A 21,269-nucleotide genomic window follows, 5' to 3' on the forward strand; every position below is an offset into this window, starting at 1 on the left:
CTAGAGCTGCCACCACGAGCCCCGTAATCACTGATATCATCACAATGTCCTCCACAACGACACAACAGACCGTAGTGCCAGACACATCGAGTGTCGAGCGTCATGGCTACCTGTTCGGTTTCCCGATCGCACACTCAATGTCACCATTGTTCCACAACACAGTATACGCGGATCTTGGGTTGAACTGGAACCAATTCTACCTTGAGTCGACAGACATGGATCTGTTCAAGAAACTCAGACAAGATCCCAAGTTCTACGGTAAGCTTCAATGTCTTGGTAATGCTTCTTGGCTTTCGAGGCTGATTGCTATCACAGGCGCATCAGTAACCATGCCACACAAGATGGCAATTCTCCCACACCTGGACGAGATCACAGACGAGGGCAGGGAGGTCGGCGCGGTAAATACACTCTTCCTTAAGGAGGACCCCGCATCAGGAAAGCGGATATTCTGCGGCACCAACACTGACGTAATCGGCGTGCGCGATGCTTTTGTCTACAACGTCAAGGACGCCGCATCGACATACGAGAACCGACCTGCCATGGTGGTGGGAGGCGGTGGTGCGGCACGAAGCGCAGTATACGCGCTAAGAAAGTGGATGAAGGCCAGCAAGATCTACCTGGTCAACCGAGACCGCAGCGAAGTCAAGGCCGTGATTGACGAGTGCAAAGCGAGAGGGTTCGGCGACTCCCTGATCGATGTTTCGACCATCGCGCAAGCTGAAGAGCTCGAGGGCGTGGGTGCAATCGTTGCATGCGTACCCGACTTCCCACCCAAGACACCTGAAGAGAAGGAGGCGAGGGCTGTTGTTGAGACCTTCTTGAACAAGCCACACAAAGGAGCGATCCTGGAGATGTGCTACCACCCATCGCCCTGGACCGAGATTGCGGGTATTAGCGAGAAAGCTGGCTGGCAGCTTATCCTAGGCACAGAGGCCATGATCTATCAGGGTCTTGAGCAGGATAGGTACTGGACGGGAAAGCCGGTGTCTGAGCTGCCGAAGGCAAAGGTCCAGGCAGTCATCGCGGCTAAGCTGGCTGAGGCGCGACACTAGTCATGGTGTACAAAAGCATCGCTTCTTGTCTTGCTTCTTTGACAGACTTTTATACACTTATTATACGCTGCATGATCTCTCCCATCAGCTGTCCCTCTGGTGTTCGTCCGCCACATTTGGCATCAGCAGACTTTGCACGATTGATCTTGTTCGTCCGGTCGCTCTGATTGACAGGTAGATCCGATTGTAACTACCTTGCGATGCCGATGTTGGTCCTCGATCAAGAGAAAGACCTTTTCATGGCCGGCACGCATTTTGCTCCGAAGATCTGTTCTGATGTGGGGCGAATTCTATCGACATCCAATCAGCTCCACAGCTGCTGCCTTACTATAACGGCGTCGCGAGATGAGCCGCATCAAGCGATCGCTCAATATGATTAGGTAAGTTCGCAAAGAAGCCGAAGTACTTCTCAGTGGCTGGAAAGGTTGTCCGGAAATCGCCACTTAGACCCGCTTCCGCAGTTGCCTCGTGAAAAGTATCACAATAATGTTCCGGACTAACGAGCCACCACGCAAGTTCGCAAGCAGCGAACCATGCACACCTGCTAACTAAAACACGTCCATAGGCTGTCTTACCATCACACTAAAGCTAAAACGTGATAACGTATGCAATTCGCGGATACATGCGCCAGGACAGAAACGATCCAGACTCGTTCCGTCCCGGCTGGGACCAAAGAGCGCCGGCAGGGGCGAGAATAATTGAGAATTGTGAAGCACAGCCCTTACACAGCTGCTCGACGTCCTCGACGCCATCTCATTCCTCGTGCCTGGTCCCATCGCCTGTTGAGCATGGGGTCTGAGGAGATTTGCTGTTCCTCCCCGCATTTGTCAGTCTGGAGCCGTCCTCCGATATGAGTCGCCCGCCGCCCGCGTCGCGCATCAAGGCCCTCTCCGAGAAGAAGAGAGAGCGCGAAGTCCTCCAATATGTCGCCGCCTATCGTGACCTGCCATATCTGGAGGAGCTGGCCTCTGCGCCAGAGGTGACGGGCCTGCCCACCGACCACATCTCGCGGCCCTCGATAGACTCGACCCTGACCGCGTTGTGCCAGCTGGCGGCCTTGCGCATGAACGCGCAGCGCGCCTTGGTATCGCTGATCGACGACACACGCCAGCATGTACTGGCAGAGGCAACTCCACGAACTTCGCTCCGCGAAGGAGCCCCACCAGGCGAGGGGTCGAACTCCTTGTGGCTGGGCAGCGTCAGCGTTCCCCGAAGTTGGGGTATCTGCGAGCAGGTCTTGGCATTGAACGTGGTCAAAATACCTTCGGCGGAAGGAGCGTCGGTCATCATCAACAAAGATCTCCTTGATGATGATCGATATGCCCAGCGCACCTATGTTCGAGATGGTCCAAAGGTGCGATTCTTTGCCGGAGCAGCTCTCGTGAGCTCGCATGGCGCCATTGTGGGCGCTCTGTGCGTTTTTGACGACGAGCCTAGGTCAGCAGGCATCTCAGATGAGGCCGTCAGCTCCTTTGAAGATCTTGCAGGCACCGTTATCGAGTACCTGGACAATTACATTGTCAAGGACCGATTCAAGCGTGGCGAGAAGCTCACTCGTGGTCTAATATCCTTCGCTGAAGGGGCATCTGCGCTGCTACCACTCGACAACGCCGATTTTTCAGAGTCACATTCGCCCACAACAACTTCAGCTATTTCTTTTAGTTCTGGTGCAGAGACAAGATCTACGCAAAATGCGCCCACCAAAATTGGCGCGCGATCGCAGGCGTCTCAGACTACCTATGCTGCTTCACAGATGTCACAGGCTGATTCTCAAAAGTCTGAACAGGAACAAAAGAAGCAGCGATTTTCGACTGGCTCAGACACTGTACGAGCAGGCTCTACGCGAAACACCTCACTACGAGCCCTGCAGGACACTATTCTGCCGATGAACTCAAAATCCATGTTCGCCCGAGCCGCAAATGTCATGCTCGCATCCAGCGACCTGGACGGAGTCCTGATTCTCGACGCATCCATTGCAGCAACGGGACATCGACAACATCCGGCGGCCCCAGAACGTGAAAGACTCAGTGGCGGTCAGTCAGACTCTGCAGAAGTAGGGTCGAAATCAGAGTCGAGCGAGGACAGTAGCTCACACAGCAGCAACGCCAACAAGAACGCCAACTCATCTTCGTCGAAGAAGTGTGGAGTTCTTGGAGCTGCGCCGTCAAGGCCGGCCGTGAACGTTGATGGCACGCCTGGAGCTGGATCTCTCGCTGAAACAAATTTAGCGCGCTTGCTGCGGGAGTATCCTCACGGAAAGGTCTTCAACTACACCGTCAAGGGTATCTCCATGTCCTCGACAGATGATTCGTCCTCGCACAAAGGCTCTCGCAATAATTTCCTGCCCGCCGGCGACGATCTGCGCCCTGCACCCAGCCGGAGAGGTGGTCGCACGTCAAGAAGCTCGAAAGCGATTTTTGAGCTGCTTCCTGGGGCGAGAAGCGTCGCATTCGTGCCCTTCTGGGATTACGAGCGATCAAGATGGTTCGCAGGGTGTCTGTGTTGGACCAACAGTCCAGATCGATTGCTTTCTGTATCTGTGGATCTGGCCTACTTCAATATCTTCAGTCACTCGATCATGCGCGAGCTGTCTCGGTTAGACGCCGTTGCATTGAATCAGCAGAAGACCACCTTCGTTGCATCGATATCTCACGAATTACGTTCACCTTTGCATGGTATTTTGGGTACATTGGAATTTATCAGAGACACCCCGCTGGACACTTTTCAAACCAGCATGCTCAATTCATTGAACAGTTGCGGCCAGACTCTGCTCGACACGATTAACCACGTCATGGACCACTCGAAGATGAGCGAGACCACTAAGAATGTGTCTACAAGACGTCTGAAGAACACCAAGACTGTACGACTGTCATCGAAGCCTCTCAAGACACTCCGCGCAATGAAAGAGCCAGCATTCGACCTCGGCATAGCAACTGAAGAAGTCGTCGAGGCTGTGTTTGCTGGATCGTCTTTTCTTGCTATCATGAGCTCAAAGAATGTACCATTGTCGCCAACGGAATCAACGGCGACGTCAGTGACTACCGAGCCATCTGATATAACGACGAAACGTAAGACTTGCTATATCATACTGGACGTTGGTCACGAGCAGGATTGGATCTACTGCTTTCCTGTGGGGTCGTGGAAGAGGACTGTCATGAAGTACGTGAGACCGGGTCAATCCTATCTGTGCTTTAAATGCTGACGATACCCAGCCTCTTCGGCAACGCTATAAAGTACACGCTGACAGGTCACATAACTGTATCGCTTCATGCGACAGACGTTGCAAGAAGTACAGGTTCACAGACTACTATTACGCTCACCGTCTCCGATACAGGCAGTGGCATGAGCCCTGCTTTCCTCGCCAATAAGGCATTCCAGCCATTCTCGCAGGAGAATTCACACACCTCCGGAGTGGGACTAGGCTTGAGCATTGTCCGACAGATTATTGAGACCAACGGTGGCAAAATCGAGGTCAGCAGTGATCACACTTTTGGCACCAAGATCACGGTCAAGCTATCTCTGGTCAGACCCGAGGTGGCACGAATTGCTTCACCTCAGCGAAACGAGTATCTTTCTTGGCTACCACGCTTGAAGGGTCGCAAGGTGTGCATTTTGCACAGGGCCCACGCTGATCAGGACATCGTGGACGAACCACAGAACGCTGAAGGGCTAGCGAAGTTCACGCGGGCACTGACGACGACCTTGGCGGACCATTTGAAGATGGACGCTGTTCAAACATCGAATTGGGAAGGCAATGACTGTGACATTGTTATTTGTCCCGAGCCATCTTTTGACTACCTCAATTCTGTCAGAGAGAAGAGGGTTGGTACGAAAGCTGCGAAAGCGGCAGTGACCATCTTTGTGGCTCTAGATGCACTCGAAGCTGCAACATTACGTTCCGATGTTCGCGTTAAGAACAAGGAGTCGGTGGTCGAAATAATGACCCAGCCGTGAGTAAAGCCTCGATCTTACTACCGTCTTTCACTGACCGCTACACAGGCTTGGACCCTTCAAACTAGCTTATGTACTGAACAAATGTCTCGATCGATTCGAACATCCGGGCGAGAACGTACAGCGTGCTTCCAACCTTGCCTCTGCCTTCGAAGCTAACCTCCCTCAGTCAAATTCACCACACATCGAGGAGCCGTCGACACCGCCTCCTTTCGTTTCACCTCCATACTTATCCCCACTTCCGGTTGAGATGCCGCCACTCGTAAATCAGCCTCATTGGCATGCAACAGATAGGCCTGAGGCTACTACCTCGTTTTTCACAGATTATGAATATCTATCGACATCGAATGCAGCGACACCAGTTCCTGCAGAGTGTGCGCTTCCAATTCGCCCAAAGCTTACAATGCCCGTCAAAGGAAGCAGCTCCTCATCAAATATTCTCATTACAGACGACAATGCAATCAACCGCAGGGTCAGTCCACTAATAACATGATTTCTCAACACCAAGCTGACATATCGCAGCTTCTTGTGGCTTTCATGAACAAACACAAGCTTCAATATGCCGAGGCTGAGAACGGACTCGAAGCTGTGCGTGCATATCAATCAAGCCAGGTGACATTCGATATTATCTTGATGGGTTAGTCTGCGCTGTTGAATGAACATGACCGCACTATGGACTCTAATATCTCCAACAGATATGTCAATGCCCGTTATGGATGGCATGACGGCGACGAGAACTATTCGACAATACGAGCAAGAGTACAACATCCCACGAAGCTGCATCATCGCTCTGACAGGCTTGGCGTCCGCCAGCGCAAAACTAGAGGCTTGGAATTCCGGGATAGACCACTTCATGACTAAGCCAGTCAACTTCAAGGCACTCGAAAGATTCCTCAAAAAGGAGGAGATGAGGCGCCATGAGGCTGCAGGCGCAGCCCAGGGCTCGAACTCAACATCAGCATCTGGCAGCTGAAGCTGTCATTGAAGGAACTTATTTCTTCCACACATTATCGCCATTCGGCCGTTTCAAATAGGCTGGTTGGTTCTAATGCAGACTGACCAGATTGACATGCCGCGGAGCAGCAACGGCCGCCGTCCGGCTCATAGGCCACGCTCGTAAGGGACAAGGGCTCGCGATGTCATCGACAAGCCTTCAAGATAGCCTACAGCGGTAAATGCCTCTCATCGGCATAAACATGATCAGCAATTTGCTGATATATTCACCTACATTCGTTCATCCAACACTGTACACGACGAGAGTGTTCCAACTAAAGCAAATCCTTCATCCCGTCCGATTCGTGCCTGCCTAAACAAGTGACAACTCGCTCTCAACCTACCCGTATTTCAAACCACTTCAAACACAATTCTTCGGTCCCCCCTTCTCTTCCGCCAAAGGTTAGTACTCTCTATTAGCCCCTGACACCCCTTGACAAGCCAACACCACTTCCTCCAAAATGGCACTGTAGCCTCCTACGCCTTGGAATCCACTACACCACCCCAAACCACTAGATCAGGCTTCAGTCCATCAGCCTCCTCCATATCGAGCAGATCCGTATTGATGTCAGCTTCTAGATCCGTCCAGTTTAGATGTAGTATGACGTCGCGAAGTTCAGGCAGCGGAAACAGATCAATCCAGGGTCTATGCCGAATATTCGTCTGAAGCGGCGTAGGCCTCAGCGAGAGTGGAAGAATAGCAGACGGGTTGGTGGGCCCGGTATGGTCAAATGGCGAGAGTGCGTCGTAGATGCAGAGCGATCCGGAGGGGATGTCGAGGAGGAGAGCGTTTTGCATCAACGCGTGGATGACATTGAGTTGCACGACTGTGTGTAATTATGTTGGCCGCGGCGCATGCAGCATGTATTTTAGGTAGGCCCGGCGCGCGTAGAAGTCTAGACGTGCTCATGCGCTCGGGAGCATGTTGTGGCATATTCGGCCGGGGATATGTTTTGTGATTCCGTCTAGCCTTATGCGTATCACCTCCGTACTGAATCGTGATGTTCTCGTATCGGTTGATAACCCAGGCGGTGAATCTTGTTGTTGCTGCACCTCCCTCTTTCCTATGCAAGCTGATCAGTAAACGAGCATGCAAGACAGGATCATTGATACCGACTCCATACTTCTTATGCATATCAATTCTGCAGTCTCCTTCGAGTCGCAGCGTTAGTCACACTAGTCCAATCATCTCCACGGCTGGTAGCTTCTGATTGCTGTGGCATCTGCTGTAGGACGATGCCGGACGACTGAGCCTCACTCAATTGGTCCATGAAGCAGCATATGACGATTGTCTACACTTGGAGGAAGGGAGAGGTTCTGCATTCGTTCTTCGAGGCTTGAGGGATGCAGCTTGCTTATGTGCCTTGACCAAGAGGGATGAGGAGTCATCGAAGGGACTGCGGTGAAGTCCGTTCTCTGTCCAGTCAATGACGTGCCGGCTCCCAGAGTCCCACTACGGGCGCTATAAGCAGGCTGCAATAGTGTGGAGAGCAAATATATCTCGAGTCTCAAGTTCACGGTTCTGGAATCACCAGCGTATCTTGCACGTGGCAAGAATCTTGCGCGCGAGGCGGCTGATTTGGCAGTGCTGAAGACGCTGTATCGCTATGTACACAGCAGTCTAGCTAACCACTCTGAGCTATAGGGCGGGAGGTGCACATACGTATGGCACTTCAACAGCAAAGCTGCCGTTGAGCATTACGTTCGCGACGAGCCACGGCTAGGGCTAAAGTCAAGCTCTATCGATGTCGGTCTGCATACGGGTATCTGGAAGGGCACGTCATTTGATACTCAGAAAAGCCCTGAGACGGGCGGGTACTGGCATGTCGAAACCGACGATCATCAAAAGCATGTGCCTTTTCTATGGACGTGCAGACACTTGACGGACGGCTGGTCAAGAAGCTTATCGAGTATGTACGGCTGGGCGCGAGATTGATGGCCGTCAACGAAATAGTCAGCGAGCGCAATATCGTAGCGACTTTCGCGACGGCACTTGGTCATAAGCTGGCGGGCGACGAGGGGATCAAATCGGTGTCAGAGGAGGAATACAGAGAAATGTCCGGGGGCGATGAGAGCCACAATATCTACATCCTGTAGTGCTTCCAGATGATGAGGGAGTTTGGATACGATGGCGGGAATATGGACATTGTGTAACCTCGAAATGTCAGAGCTGAAGACCTGGTGATAAGCTACCAGTACATCAAGCAGGAGAATTGATCAAGCCCTGACGAGAGGGGGGCTTTTATAGCAGAACGCTAATTACACGCACGTACACCGATTGACCTAGGCTTTCTTGCCATCGATCTTCGCAGCTGTGTCAGCGACCTCAGCAGCAGTCTCTGCAGCCTTTGTGTCGTCTGCTTTGACGTCGCCACTACCAGCGACGAGACCTTGGACGACCTTGTGGGTTCCATCAGGGCTACCAGGCTCGGAAGCCAGCACCTTGCCCTCCTTGTTGACTACGAAGACACCACGAGTAGTGCCCTTGGGCGCTTTCTTGAGACCAATTGCTGAAATGAGTGCCTGCGAAGGATCGCACAGCAGGCTGTAGGGGAGTTCTTGCTTGGTTTTGAAGGTCGTGTTCGCCTTGGGGCTGTCGTTGGAAAGACCAAAGATGCTGAAGCCGGTAGCGGTGAGGGGCACGTACGAGTCGCGGAAGAGGCACACTTGCTTAGTACCTAGACGCGTATTAGTTGTGGTCTGGTGCTCGAGACGCGTCTACGTACATCCGGGGGTTGAGGCTTTGGGGTACGTGAACAACACGACACCGCCCTTGCTCTCCTCCACCAGCTTCGCGAGCGTGGTCTTCTTTCCGTCATGTATCTCAACCTCTCCACCGAAGTTGGCGAGGTCTATTATGTCGCCGACTTCAGGGGGGCCTGAGGATGATACAGAAGCAGTAGATGGCTTACTCTTTCCGTTAGTCGCATCGATGGCTGCTTCTTCGGCGGCCTTGACAGCCTCAGTTACGGTTTCGGTCACGACAGCTGCGGCTTCGGTGACAATGTCGCTGGCTTTCTCAACGACTGTTTTGTCGCTCGCAGCTGCTTTCTTGTCCTTTGACGCTGTTTTCTTGCCCTTAGGCGCTGCTTTCTTGGCTGGGCGCACTGGCGCTGGAGGAGGTGTCTTGCGCTTGCGTAGCTCAACCATGGTGAAAATGTGGTCGCGTAACTAATGCGCGGTCGCGTCAGTATCGCGATATGGTATCGATACTCTGGTGAGCAAAGGGTAGGAACTGTGAGACGCGTCGTTTTAAGGTGCTCGGTTGGCACTTACCGATTTATGTCTTGTTCACGCGTCCTCGTGTTTTCCTGCACGATCTACAGGCGGTGAGACGGTAGTAGCGACGTGTTATGCGAGTGGATCGAGAACGTGGATGGAGGTGAGGTCGAGCTTCAGGCCAGAGCGGCCCGGCCGGGAAATGTCAGCGGATAACAACACCCCAGCCTGCCCCTTGGCGAGCCGTACGTCCATTCCAATATTAGGCGGATTACATGAGCTTGCGTCTTCCGTTTCGCGAGCTTCCTTCAGCTCCGGGCCTGGGGTTGCATGCTGTCTTTGATTGGTTGCTGGTGAGGTGTGTGAACGCTCTTCCCGTTCGGCTACTTGCCCAAACACGACATAGCTCCCGACTTCTAGCTCGCCCCACTGCATTGTCGAACGTGCGTGAGCCTCGAACCTCTGCCTCATCAGTGAATTCGTTCAGTATTTCTGGGCCTTGTGATATATTTGAGCTTATCTAGAAACAGATGACCCCTCTTGACGAGCTTTGTGAAAGCGTGTGTGGACAGTCTGCCCACAAATCGCAATGCGTATTGAAGAAGTCAAACCCGAAGTTGCGCCCTGGAGGTACATGCAATATGTACACTTCTGGGCAGCTAATGGCCTGCCATCCGGCCTGCGATAGGAAGTAAATACATCGAGAGGTTGGTGATGATGACTAGTGTCTGCTGAACCATGGGTCACTCTATCTCACATCTGGTCGAGGCCAATAAGTGGGCGGGGAGTGTCGACTGATGATGGCTTTCCTTCTCAAAAAAGGTCGAGAGGGATTCGGTACCATCGTCATTACCGTCTCAGAATCCGCACAACGAAGATCTATTTATTTCCCGGCCGCGCCATCAGTCTCTCGCCAGATTCAGGCACCACAACCACATCTCAACGTTTCGCTCCAGAGCTGTCCTGTCTTAAGGAACCTCACTATGAACACTGGATTTTAATACCACGTTGTCTCCCGTCAAGTTCCAAGCATGGAATCATCCAAGAGAGGATGTGTCTCCACTATGTCCACGAGGACGAAACAGAAGACGGGCTCACCGAACGAGCATGAACTACAACGGTTCAACACACCTTCAGACGTCGAGGGACAGGTCTCTCACCCCGCGAGTGAAGATGGTTTCGGCAACGTAGAGGGTGCCGAGATTCAATACAAGACATGTGTATGGTGGTACGTAATGCAGCTTCGATTTTCAAACCTGGGACCTGCTAACAGTGTCAACAGGCACACAGGTGTTTGTAAGATGCCCTTCTGTTTTATGGTACATGGCTAATGCAGTAAAGTGATGCTCGCCGAAAACGTTTCTCTCGGCGTGCTTGCATTGCCACAAGCGCTTGCGGTATTGGGCATCATCCCAAGCCTCCTGTGTATCTGCTTCCTCGGCGTCATCGCGACCTACACCGGGTGGCTCATCGGCGAGTTCAAGCTTGCGTATCCTCAAGTACAGTCTTTTCCCGATTGCGGAGAGCTCATCGCAGGGCACATTGGAAGAGAGGTCATGGCTGCGGGCTCAGTCCTCATCCTCATCTTCATCAGCGGTGCGCATATTCTCACCTTCACTGTCGCTATGAACGCATTGACAGAACATGGTACTTGTACACTCATCTTTGCTATTGTTGGTCTGATCTTCTGCTTCGTACTCGGTCTGCCAAGGACGTTCAAGAACGTGAGCAAGCTGTCCATTCTCTGTGAGTAACTCTAGCAACACCGGAGACAAAGACTAACTGTTGCAGCCTGCGCAAGCATCATTGTTGCAGTATTCGTTGCAATGATTGGAATCAGCATCTCCAAGCCAGATGCAGGCCACATTCTTGCTGTGCGCCCCGGTATCCCCTTCGTTAAGGGCTTGGGACCAGTTCTGAACATTATCTTGGCTTATAGTATGTAATCTCCCAGCAGAGATATAACTGTGTCAGGATTAAAGCTGATCAAAACAGCTGGTCACGTTGCCTTCATCTCTTTCCAATCTGAGCTGGCGGATCCAAGAGAATTCAAGAAGGCACTCTTTTTTGAGCAAGGTATCACGATTACGTTTTACATGACGATCTCAACAGTCATCTACTACTACGCTGGTCCACTTGTCACATCCCCTGCCCTTGGCTCAGCAAGCCCGGTCGTGACTAAAGTCGCTTTTGGCTTTGCCATCCCTACCATTATTATCGCTGGTGTAGTCAACGGATCTGTGGCCTGCAAGTATATCTATATTCGAATGTGGAAGGGTACAAATGTTGTCCACCAGAAGACCATAAAGAGTTTGGGCAGCTGGTACAGTATTTGCGCCGCCTTTTGGCTGGTTGCTTGGATTCTCGCTGAGTCGGTCCCAAACTTCAACCTTCTTCTTGGACTCATCGCTGCCCTCTTTGGTTCCTGGTTTAGCTGTACGTTCACAATTGTGTTACCAAAATCACCAGGCTAATTTATCACAGATGCACTTCCCATGGTCATGTGGTTCTACCAACACAAAGGGTCCTGGCTGAAAAACAGGCGTATGGCTATGTGGTCAGCTTTGAATGCTTTCCTTTTCTGTGTAGGCGTTGCAATAGTAAGTACTGTGGGCTCATACTCGTTATTATAGCTGATATGAGTCCAGTTCGCTCTCGGCATGTGGGCCTCCGGACATGAGCTGCACAACGGCTCTGGGGGCAAGGTGTTCTCGTGCGCCAACAACTGGTCTCCAGTGAGTGCGGCGTTCGATAGGAGTGATGATCGGGATATACCTCCGTTATCAGCGTAAAGGCCTCCAGAAGGCTGCTTAATAGCCACAAGCTAGCTATGCTAGCGCACATAATAATTGTAATGTTTAGACCACACACGGCTTGGCTTTCGTGTGAATGTGTGGCTCACGTGCTAGCGCGCCTGCTGGGACGCGCCTTCCGCTATCGATACTGATTGTCGTCATTGCCACTTCTACTTTCCCCAACGCTTCTGTAAAGGATCGTGTGCCCCAAGCCGTCTAGTTTCGTCTTGCTCCTACGAAAATTGTGACCACAAGTAGTATGGACCCGGCAACCTTACCACCCTCGAAACCGACGCGCAAACGAAAGGCAGCTGTGAACTATAGCGAGTATGGCGAGAGCAACCACGAGGATGAATATCAATTGCCCGTCCAGAAGTCAAAGAAGGTGAAAAGGGAGGAAGAAGCGCCGAAGAGATCCAAGAAGGGCAAGAAGGCAAAGGGCGATAACGAGGCACCGCCTGAAGAGAAGCGTCTCCGCCGACACCGCGCACGAGCACCGGGCAGCTATCTCGAAGTCAAGAATCGCGCCCTCATACAACGTCTGACCGTCCTGTCACGCGAGAGATGCGGTACCAACGAGCTCCCCGAGGAGAAGGTGGTCATTGCCGGCTCAACAGGCAATGTGTACACCGTCAACGTTGGCCTCATACCTAGCTGCGACTGCCCGCACGCCCAAAAGGGCAACCAATGCAAGCACATTATATATATAATGTTGCGTGTGCTGAAGGCACGAGAAGACGTTGCATGCCAGCTGGCGCTCACGGGCACTGAGCTGCGTGAGCTGATCAAGAATGCGCCGCTCATCCCTGGTGTCGAAACAGACGGCAACGACAGGCCTGGCGAAGAACAGGACGGCAACCGCAAAACCATCGAGGGTGAATGTCCTATCTGCTACGACGAGCTCGACTCCAGGAACGACGAGATTGTATACTGCAAGACGAGCTGTGGAAACAACGTGCACAAGGCTTGTATGCAGTCGTGGATTCAGGTGGCTGCGAGGGGCAGGGCAACTTGCCCGTACTGCCGTGCGACATGGGATACGGAGGAGGCCTTCAATGGTACCCTGGGCAATGTCAATACAAAGGGATTGCAGAGGAACGACGATGGGTATCTCAATGTTGCGGGCCAGCTCGGTTTGAGCGGCGAGAGAGACCACTCGACCTACCACCAGTTTTGGGTGAGACGACAATTTGGTCGCGGATATTGAGAGGCTCGTGCAAGCATATATTTCATCATTGCGGCGAGGTGTTGAATGTTGATCCCTGTCGTAGGCTGTACGCGTCAACAAAGGCCCCCTCATAATCGACCATGGAGATTCTTCAGAGCCTTGCCCTCCACATTGTACGCGACTGGAATGTCGAAGGATTCCGATGGCCTAAAGAGACACAACCTACGCTGATAGGCGCTCATTTCTTTAAAGGTCTATAAGATGGCAACTGAAGTCCTGCATTCGCTATTGGCGTTCGCAGTCGAGCAAAATTGAATTTTTGAGAGTCATACCAACGCTGACTCTCACAGGCGCCGATGCGGTTGTGTAAGGTTTAAGTGTCCCGCACACATTTCATCATGAGCCAATTCACTCAGACTCATGTCAGTGTGGTGCCTCCATCTCCTGCTGAGATCGTCGCAGAACGATCCATGGATGGGAAGCCATCCAGACGAAACCATGCTGACTGATCAATCCAGGATCGATCTGTTCCTGAGCTTCACGGACATTATCGTCTGAAAGCTTCAAATAGTGTTGCATGAAGCAAAAAGGGGAACATGTCCGTTCGCCGCAGCCATCATCAAGGCCTACACATAGCAAGGGGTCAGAAATGCCGTATGTCTTGCCGTTTTCGTTGCTAGCGCGCACGATGCGTCCAAGAACATGATTTAGGACGTCCGCATATACATCCACAAGGGCCTTGTTGTAGTCCGGTGTGAATACATGCCGATAACCCTTGTACAGACCTGGTAAGCCATATAGCCTATCGAGAGGATATGCACACTGCTATTTTTGAAACACGTTGAGCGTCTCAATCAGTTCGAAGCCGCAGAGCCAGATGTCCGTATTTGGACGACGACGCGGGGGGCCCACAAGACGACTCCAATGAATGACATCTTGAGCATATCCCTAATCAATCACCGAATCGAGAGGAGACTGTAACTTTGCCCCCTCAGAAGCGTCAAACTTGCCTGTGTATTGCAGCACAGCAAACATCTGCTCATCAAAATCCAAGAGAAGATTCGAGCGGCCCGGCTTTTCGTGTCGGTCATCCTAAAGATCCGATATAGAAGCCCAGCTGTAAAAGAACGTCCCGCACATGAGCGTGAGTCGTCGCGCCAGGATCACCTCTTGAACGATCCATAGCCTTATCCAGTAGGGTCGACTCATGAGATATATCAAGCCTCGCAGGGCGCAGGTCTCCTTTTCCGCAGTCGTCGCCTTGGTGAGATATATGCGAAGGTCTATTAGGTCTAACTCCAATCCTTTCGTCGGCTCGCCAAGCCAGCAAAGCACCTTGTGTACATTGGTGTAGATACGATCCATCATGGCGACCTGCGAGCTTTTCTCGGAGTTGTTGTCTGCTTTCTGATCGATGCAGATTGCATCTATCCAGAACAGACGATAGTACAGTAGAGGATCGACCCGGACACGATTGAGAAATTCCCACAGATTGCTTCGTACCCAGAATATCTGCTCGTTTAGCAGTATCTGTGTGGCCTCGTCTTCCACTCTGGCGTCTCCCCACTGATACGAGAGTGCTGTGTAAGTGTGCTCGTAGAAAGGGTTTGTACCTCTTATTTCAGCACAGATTGGGTCCGGAAAAACGCTTGGAAAGACACGAACTAGGCGTATTTGGTCAGCGGCAGAGTCAATCGAATGGTGCATGAAGCGAGAGTTGCGCTCGATGTCTAGCTGACAGAGTTTGCTGCTACCTTTTGTAGCCATTGTGATAATTTTCGATAAAGGCACTTGTCATCCCAAACATGAATCTTGGAGTCCGTCCGAGCTGCGGACCATGACAGCCTCGTACGACAACAGTAAGCGGCTGTGTGGTTGAGAAGGTGTTGCTCGGCATGCCGACGCTGCATGTGCCCTGCACTTCCCTTCGCGCAGCGCCAGTTTCGGCTGGGTGACTTCCTTACACTCAAGATTGTTTTTTCTCTGATAGTCTTCTCGCGGCGCGCACGAGAAGAATTGCAAGTCGTGCTACAAAGACAGCGCAGAGCCAAGCGCCTGAGATCACGGAAGTTGCACACAGTCGGGCCGGCAAGCGCCACGCTAATTACATGCGCCAGACAACGCCAGCTCGTTCCAACTTTCCAGCCGCGTTTCATTTTCATCCGTATGTATCAGGACGGCGTTAGATGGGATCGGATGCTCTATCGAAGTTGACCAGGGCCGGTGAAACGGCCTGGAAATCATTCCAGACCAGATGGTATGCACTGCCTCAAACACTTCACCGCACCAGTCACGTGCAAGCAGCTGACCTGGGTCGTATAGGTTCGACAGGAAGAAGGGACCGCCGCCTGATGCAGAGCTGGCGGAAGCTATTCGCCAGAAGAACCTATATCTCCGCCAAATCGCAGCGAAGATCACTGGCAACTCGGAATCAGAGGTACCTCCGCTGATATGCACACCGCAAGCGCCGGGCCGTGCGGTCTTCCTGATCACGACCCCAATCGCGTTCGGCAAGCTCGAGGTCTCAAAGAAGACCTACGATCTTCTGGCAAAACACGTTGGCATGAGCATGAACAGTGTCTCCCACTGGGCTGTGGTTGTCGTTGATCGTAGCCTGGGACCCACTTACACTTACGACCTCATGAGCGACCAACTTAAAGTCCAGATGCTGATGAACAACTACTTCCGCGTTTACGAGGCCTCAGAGGAATTTATCGCTTCATGGAGTTCGTGCTATTATGTAGGCGAGACATTGAAGAGCCACGAAGAGATCCAGTATCTTGGTAAGACGCAGCAGGGCATCGCAAGCCACGTGTATACTGACAACGTCAAGGCGAAGGCTTCATCGCCGCAAATAAGCGGTACAATCTACTATCTAACAACTGTCAACACCTCACAGAGAACCTCGTGAGAGAGCTCTGCAACGGCAAGATGATCAACCAAACCAAGCTTGAAGAAGAGATACGCTTGATCTCGCCAAAGATCGCGCGTGACCTCATGGTGACTAGGCTGAGGTCGAAGCTTGAGAAGGAGGACCAGAAAGAGGACAGCGAGTCGGTGCAGAATGATGTCTTCACGATTAAGGAGCTGTGGGGCAGGATCAAACATTAGGAAGCGCAGATGGTACCCTACCCAGAGCCTTGGAAGCTATATTGAGTAAAGCTCTCGCCCTAGCCTATGCTATCCTGCTACCTAATCGTAATACAAATGGCAAAGTTTCGTAACGATGCCACGAACCCTGTATTGGTTGGGTCATTGAAGCAAGCCATCCATGTATCAGCGTGTGCGTGATGATCGTTCATTGGGTGCTCGTGCTGCCCCAAAGCACACCGAGAGAATACTCGAGTGTCAATAGAAACGCCGTTGGAGTCCAAACAAAATCCTCATGTTGATTGCATTCGAATATAATGTTTCTCGAGACACATAGTGTTGTGCTTTCGTATTTTGCCTCTCTTCTAGCACGAGCCTTCACATACGCTGCAAGTGGTTGCGCAACTTGGTTGTGTACGGCTTACCTGCCAGCTCTGCACCTGCCAACGCAGAGTTCTCTACGGAGCCGGTCCAAGCAGCCAAGAAGTTGACTGCGTCATGTGGTAGATCCATCAAGTGGATTGCATGAGGCTGAGTTCAATATTGCTGATCCGACATCGGTTCATGCAAGCGCGGGATCTGCGTGACAAATTGCGACACAACCTGACGTCAGTTGCTCTCTTGCGCACAGTCTAGAACAAATCCGCATTTGTTCGATGTACATTTCCTACAACACGGCTTTCCATATCCTTGCCATTTCATGCTATGCGTTGCAGTAGGCCGATGGTGGCCAAGCTGGTAGATGTGTACATGATGCTTCGAAGTTTGGTGCGCGAGAAACGCTTTTCGGCTCTGCAGACCCCACAAGAGCGGTTGTTGATCGGATTTTCAGGCCTGTCCGACGTCCGATGGCGATGTTTGATGGCGTGGTACGGAGGCGATGCGATATGTGTAGTGGCGTTTATCCGCTCTGGCTTGTCCTCAGCCATTGGAAGAAAGGCTCGGTCTCAGAAGCTACGAAGATCAACCTCTTTGACGATGGTACAACGAAAAACTCCGTGACATACATGTCGGCCTTGAAAGGCTTCTTCAAAGCAGTATGCTGCCAACTCATTCCTTGTGATGCCACCCTGGAGTCGGCCTCCATGATCGTTACACCACTACGAGTACAGACGTCGGACTTCCATCAGTCTCGGTAGCATCCATGTCCGCTCTTCTGTCGGTCTTAACAGAGTTGTTCCACGCCGGCCAAGGGTATTGCGGGTTCCTTCAACCTTGCTGACAGGCGACGATGGATGACTCCACTGCGCCACAAACACTGCACCCATCCTAGAAACCGGCGATGTCGATACGAACACATCGTGCCATAACGAGCGCATCTCAGAAAAAGTCAAGGAACTTTACCAGGAGTGACTGATCTGTCCGTCTGTCGACTGTCTGCAGCCTAGGTACCAGCAGTCTGACCTGGTAGCAAGTGCAACGGGTGGCATGTCCTCTGGTGCAGACGATTCGAATGCACTTTCAGGATCTTCCGGTAGCCGTTCGACAGAAGCTAAGGCGGCACTTGAGGTCACGATTCCGCTCGTCTTTATCATTCTGATGTTGGGTGACTTTTGCCTTTGGGAAAGCAGTAAAATGTCCCAGAAGATGCTGCCATTGTGAAGGATCCCAAGCCCCTGAGGACAGCTGAACTGGATGCAAAAGGGAGAGCAACCACTCGACCTGGTGTTACGTCAGCAGTAGACATTGGGTGAGTCGTCAGCAGTAGACATTGGGTGAGTCGTCAGCAGTAGACATTGGGTGAGTCGTCAGCAGTAGACATTGGGTGAGTTCTTCGAAAACACGGGGCTCCATGGGGAGTCCACCGTCATCGCGGTGCCAGTAGAGCTTCAAGTTCGTACTGAGCGGGTTGCGACAATTGTAACAGTCCCTCATGCACGAGACTCCGAGTCGGACGGCCGCATAGAGAAACATTAACGCTGTGCTCAGTAACAAGCGCCAATCGCCATTCCTGGGATTGTGATGTACGGGATATATGACGACTTTCGCAATACTGCACGCTCTTTCATTTGGTTACTAGAACAGAGATCCCGTGCCGCGGGGATGGTGTCGACCTGCATCGATCTAGACGCTCCGAATCGACTGTCAACATCTGGATTCTAGCTGTCGATCCGGCAATCATGTTCGTTCCACTTCGTGGTGACTGCGACTTTACTATGTGTCGCGGGGAAGGCTACCCCTTCGACATTAGAGGTCCATCTTGGCGTATCAATGTTATGAACGCATGTCCGCTTCCTCGTTAATGTGGAGTAATAGCATGAATGCTGTAGGAGGCGCAAGGTGGGCGTGTTGGCCCTGTGCTGTTTCAAACAAACGACTGTTTCATCTGGCGGGACGACCCGTTGCTGCAGCGGACAGCCCAAGAAGCCTCTGTAAGAGGTGTAATGAGAGGGAAAGTCTTGGTACGGGTCTGCGATGCGCCGAGTGGCAGTTGGCGGTCAGGCTTGATGGGTTTCTAAGAAGGCAATGCATGAATCAGAATCCAGCACATGGCTTGAGATGTCACGCGAAATCGCGTCAGGGCGCATGTTTCGAGAAACAGCCACCTTTGCGCTCACTGGCTGATGATTGAAGTCATACATGTGAATTGTGTAGGGTGCTAGAGCTTGTTGAGCTTATACAATTTAGGAGTCGAAATTTGCATGCTCAACAGCAAGTGTACAACAGAAAGGCTTCGCACAAAACCGTGGATGCACTTTCACTAACTTGCAGTTGAGCACAGTCTGGAAGCTGGACGGACCGCCGGAATACTGCGTCGTAGTGAAGAATACGAGCGGGTGAGCTGAGATGAATCGGATAGCGGGGCCTGGAAAAGCAGAGGCTGTGACTCTTCCTCGGATGCTGTCTTCTCTCTGGGCAGAAGTGAGTGGTTTGCCATCTACATACTTCGTTTGTTGTTGCGCAACAAAATATGGCAACATGGTCAAAGCAGGAGCTCCTCGGATGACACTCAGCATCGTGGCCGCAAAGGCATTCGTCGACTGGTTTCCTCATTTAAGGTCGATAATGGCAGCATTAGCATTGTCTCATGAAGCCGACATTGTCACTCAACCGTTGAAGAGGCAGTGGCTGTATGTTCATGCGATCTGCTCCGACGTCTGTCAAACGTCATAGAGTGCTTCGGCGCGTGGGACACCCCGGCTGAGGCGTGCGAAAGCGCAGCTGAAGAGAGAAGGTTGCGGCTTCGTTTGTGGCGGCCATTTGAATCGCAACATGGGCCGGCTTCATCGAAGGATCACCGTCTGGCAATGGCCATGCAACATAGATATTTCCGGTATGCTGTTCGAGGTCTCGAACAATACCCCATGCAGCGCTCCACAACGTTGCCAGCGCGACAATCATGTCAATAATCGCGATGCTGATTATTGCACTGGGAGCGTTGCAGTTGTGCAAATTGTGCGAGCCGTCCTTGTCGCACGAGGACGAAGTGGGAAAGCTGGGCTCCTCCCTGCAGGCCTAGCGAGCGACTGCGTCCCCTCCGAGACAGGCACTCCACGCTCTCATCACGCCAATCGAGTGCGGGCCGTTCACGAGCAACAAGATAAACGTGCCGGTCGTATTGCTACTCTTCAACGTCGCACAGAAGCTGAGTGCGAGGGATGCACCCAAAGCGTGGCGCACGCGGTGCTGGCGCTCCTTCGAGCACCGTGGAAGCCCGCAAAGCACGGCATTGTGCTCGCCATCATCCATAGGTACCCGCTTGGCTCCGCATCTGATCAAGAAGGGAGGATCATCGCAGGGTAGGCATCTGTTGTCAGCCAAGCGCCATGAAACGCAATTTGGCACTGCCGCAGGCGAGTCATCGGGGCAGCAAGAGATGGCAGCGGTCGGCGGCATGGGTCGCTGCGACGAGACAGCGTGCGCGAGCGGGCGGCCACGACAGGAGGCGCCATCTTCTCAGCACGATGATCGCCTCCCATGGTGTCAAACTGGGCGACAATCAGCCTCACCACCCACAGGCAGCATCCTGCTGCACTGTACCTGCGTGGGCGCCTCGCAGATGGCGATGTTGCTGCCGGGCTCTCCTGACTGGTCCAATCTGCAACACCCTAGCAGCCCCCGGCCGCTGTGGCTAGCATCACCAAGAACCCAGGCGCATAGCGATATCCTTGCCGTTCACTGGTCCCTGTCCGCGTCTGTCCCTGACCGAAATTAACAGCCGCCAGGGGCCATGCCATCTGTGCGTCCTGGTGTTTCCTTAGCCTGATGCAGCAGACCGCCGCTCATTCATATATCGGCTCTCCTCCACCTGCTTGGAACTCCTCACGACAAGGCTCACCTTCCTTTCCACACATTCGCTTTCCCGTCTGTCTTCGGACCTGCCATTCTTTGAGCAACCCAGTCACTCTTTCCTGGGTCTTCAGTCTTTTGCGCGGATTTACAATTTCGAATATCGACATCTACATTTCAAGAGCAAAGAACCTTTTTGATCAGCCAAGATGATGAAGCTTACTGTTGCTTTCCTCGCCGCCCTCGCGGCCGCCGACGCTGCTGAGGCTCGCTCCACCCGCCAGCAGCGCCGCCAGTACGGCACCGGCGACAGCTACGGCAACGGCTACGGCACAAATGAGGTCTCCTCAGTTTCTGCTGTTTCCTCGGCTCCCATTGTCTCCTCAGTCCCTGCTCCCAGCATCCCCGCTGTCAGCACTCCTGCTGCTGAGACCGTCTCCTCCCCCATCAGCGGTGGTGTCTCCACACCCCCTGCTGTCCCCAGCTCCACCCCTCTCGCCGTCGAGAGCCCAAGCCACGCTCCTGACGTCCCCGCCTCGTCTGCTCCTGCTGCCCCTTCCAGCGCCCCTCTCGACTACGGCAACGGCTACCCCGTTCCCTCCGCCCCCGCCGGCGGTGTTTCCAGCCCCGTAGTTGTCCCCAGCCTGAGCACACCCGCTGCTGAGACCACCCCTTACGCTCCTGGCGTTCCCTCCAACTCAGTTCCTGAGGTCCCCGCCACCAGCACCCCTGCTGCTGAGACCACCCCTCACGTTCCTGGCGTTCCCTCCA

At 52.8% G+C, this 21,269-nt stretch overlaps 8 protein-coding genes across 8 annotated transcripts in view; 6 read left to right on the plus strand and 2 right to left on the minus strand.

Moving 5' to 3' along the window:
• Positions 1-44: 44 nt before the first annotated feature.
• Positions 45-1,052, plus strand: M421DRAFT_62824 (uncharacterized protein; the record flags this gene model as incomplete). The annotated part of the gene is made up of 2 exons (XM_033596003.1): positions 45-258; positions 316-1,052. The coding sequence occupies 2 exons, from the start codon at positions 45-47 to the stop codon at positions 1,050-1,052; spliced, it is 951 nt and encodes a 316-aa protein (XP_033448914.1).
• A 615-nt stretch (positions 1,053-1,667) lies between these two features.
• On the plus strand, positions 1,668-6,162 carry M421DRAFT_152089 (uncharacterized protein). The gene is made up of 5 exons (XM_033587587.1): positions 1,668-4,211; positions 4,265-5,002; positions 5,052-5,475; positions 5,526-5,640; positions 5,699-6,162. The coding sequence occupies exons 1-5, from the start codon at positions 1,903-1,905 to the stop codon at positions 5,974-5,976; spliced, it is 3,864 nt and encodes a 1,287-aa protein (XP_033448915.1). The 5' UTR covers positions 1,668-1,902; the 3' UTR covers positions 5,977-6,162.
• A 1,688-nt stretch (positions 6,163-7,850) lies between these two features.
• M421DRAFT_420553 (AhpC-TSA-domain-containing protein) lies at positions 7,851-9,348 on the minus strand. Its single transcript, XM_033592524.1, has 2 exons — positions 8,723-9,348; positions 7,851-8,674 (listed from the first exon to the last, which is right to left on the minus strand). The coding sequence occupies exons 1-2, from the start codon at positions 9,144-9,146 to the stop codon at positions 8,280-8,282; spliced, it is 819 nt and encodes a 272-aa protein (XP_033448916.1). The 5' UTR covers positions 9,147-9,348; the 3' UTR covers positions 7,851-8,279.
• A 931-nt stretch (positions 9,349-10,279) lies between these two features.
• Positions 10,280-12,007, plus strand: M421DRAFT_62819 (N amino acid transport system protein; the record flags this gene model as incomplete). Its single annotated transcript, XM_033596002.1, has 7 exons — positions 10,280-10,443; positions 10,498-10,511; positions 10,557-10,961; positions 11,007-11,153; positions 11,211-11,651; positions 11,700-11,815; positions 11,864-12,007. 7 exons carry the CDS (start codon positions 10,280-10,282, stop codon positions 12,005-12,007), a joined length of 1,431 nt encoding a protein of 476 aa, XP_033448917.1.
• Positions 12,008-12,269: 262 nt separating this feature from the next.
• Positions 12,270-13,217, plus strand: M421DRAFT_62447 (uncharacterized protein; the record flags this gene model as incomplete). Its single annotated transcript, XM_033595969.1, has 1 exon — positions 12,270-13,217. The coding sequence occupies one exon, from the start codon at positions 12,270-12,272 to the stop codon at positions 13,215-13,217; it is 948 nt and encodes a 315-aa protein (XP_033448918.1).
• Positions 13,218-14,044: 827 nt separating this feature from the next.
• Positions 14,045-15,204, minus strand: M421DRAFT_152160 (uncharacterized protein). The gene has a single exon (XM_033587588.1). It carries the CDS (start codon positions 14,943-14,945, stop codon positions 14,271-14,273), a length of 675 nt encoding a protein of 224 aa, XP_033448919.1. The 5' UTR covers positions 14,946-15,204; the 3' UTR covers positions 14,045-14,270.
• A 118-nt stretch (positions 15,205-15,322) lies between these two features.
• On the plus strand, positions 15,323-16,444 carry M421DRAFT_420556 (uncharacterized protein). The gene is made up of 3 exons (XM_033592525.1): positions 15,323-15,435; positions 15,501-15,961; positions 16,012-16,444. Exons 1-3 carry the CDS (start codon positions 15,365-15,367, stop codon positions 16,287-16,289), a joined length of 810 nt encoding a protein of 269 aa, XP_033448920.1. The 5' UTR covers positions 15,323-15,364; the 3' UTR covers positions 16,290-16,444.
• Positions 16,445-20,707: 4,263 nt separating this feature from the next.
• The window catches only part of M421DRAFT_92379 (uncharacterized protein), a gene marked incomplete at both ends in the record, with an annotated part of 2,554 nt that continues 1,992 nt past the window's right edge, over positions 20,708-21,269 (plus strand). Inside the window, one exon of the mRNA XM_033598031.1 lies at positions 20,708-21,250. Coding sequence (XP_033448921.1) covers positions 20,708-21,250 — 543 coding nt within the window. The remainder of the gene's footprint in view (positions 21,251-21,269) is intronic.

Source organism: Didymella exigua (genome assembly GCF_010094145.1).
Source record: "Didymella exigua CBS 183.55 unplaced genomic scaffold M421scaffold_13, whole genome shotgun sequence".
NCBI lineage: Eukaryota > Fungi > Ascomycota > Dothideomycetes > Pleosporales > Didymellaceae > Didymella > Didymella exigua.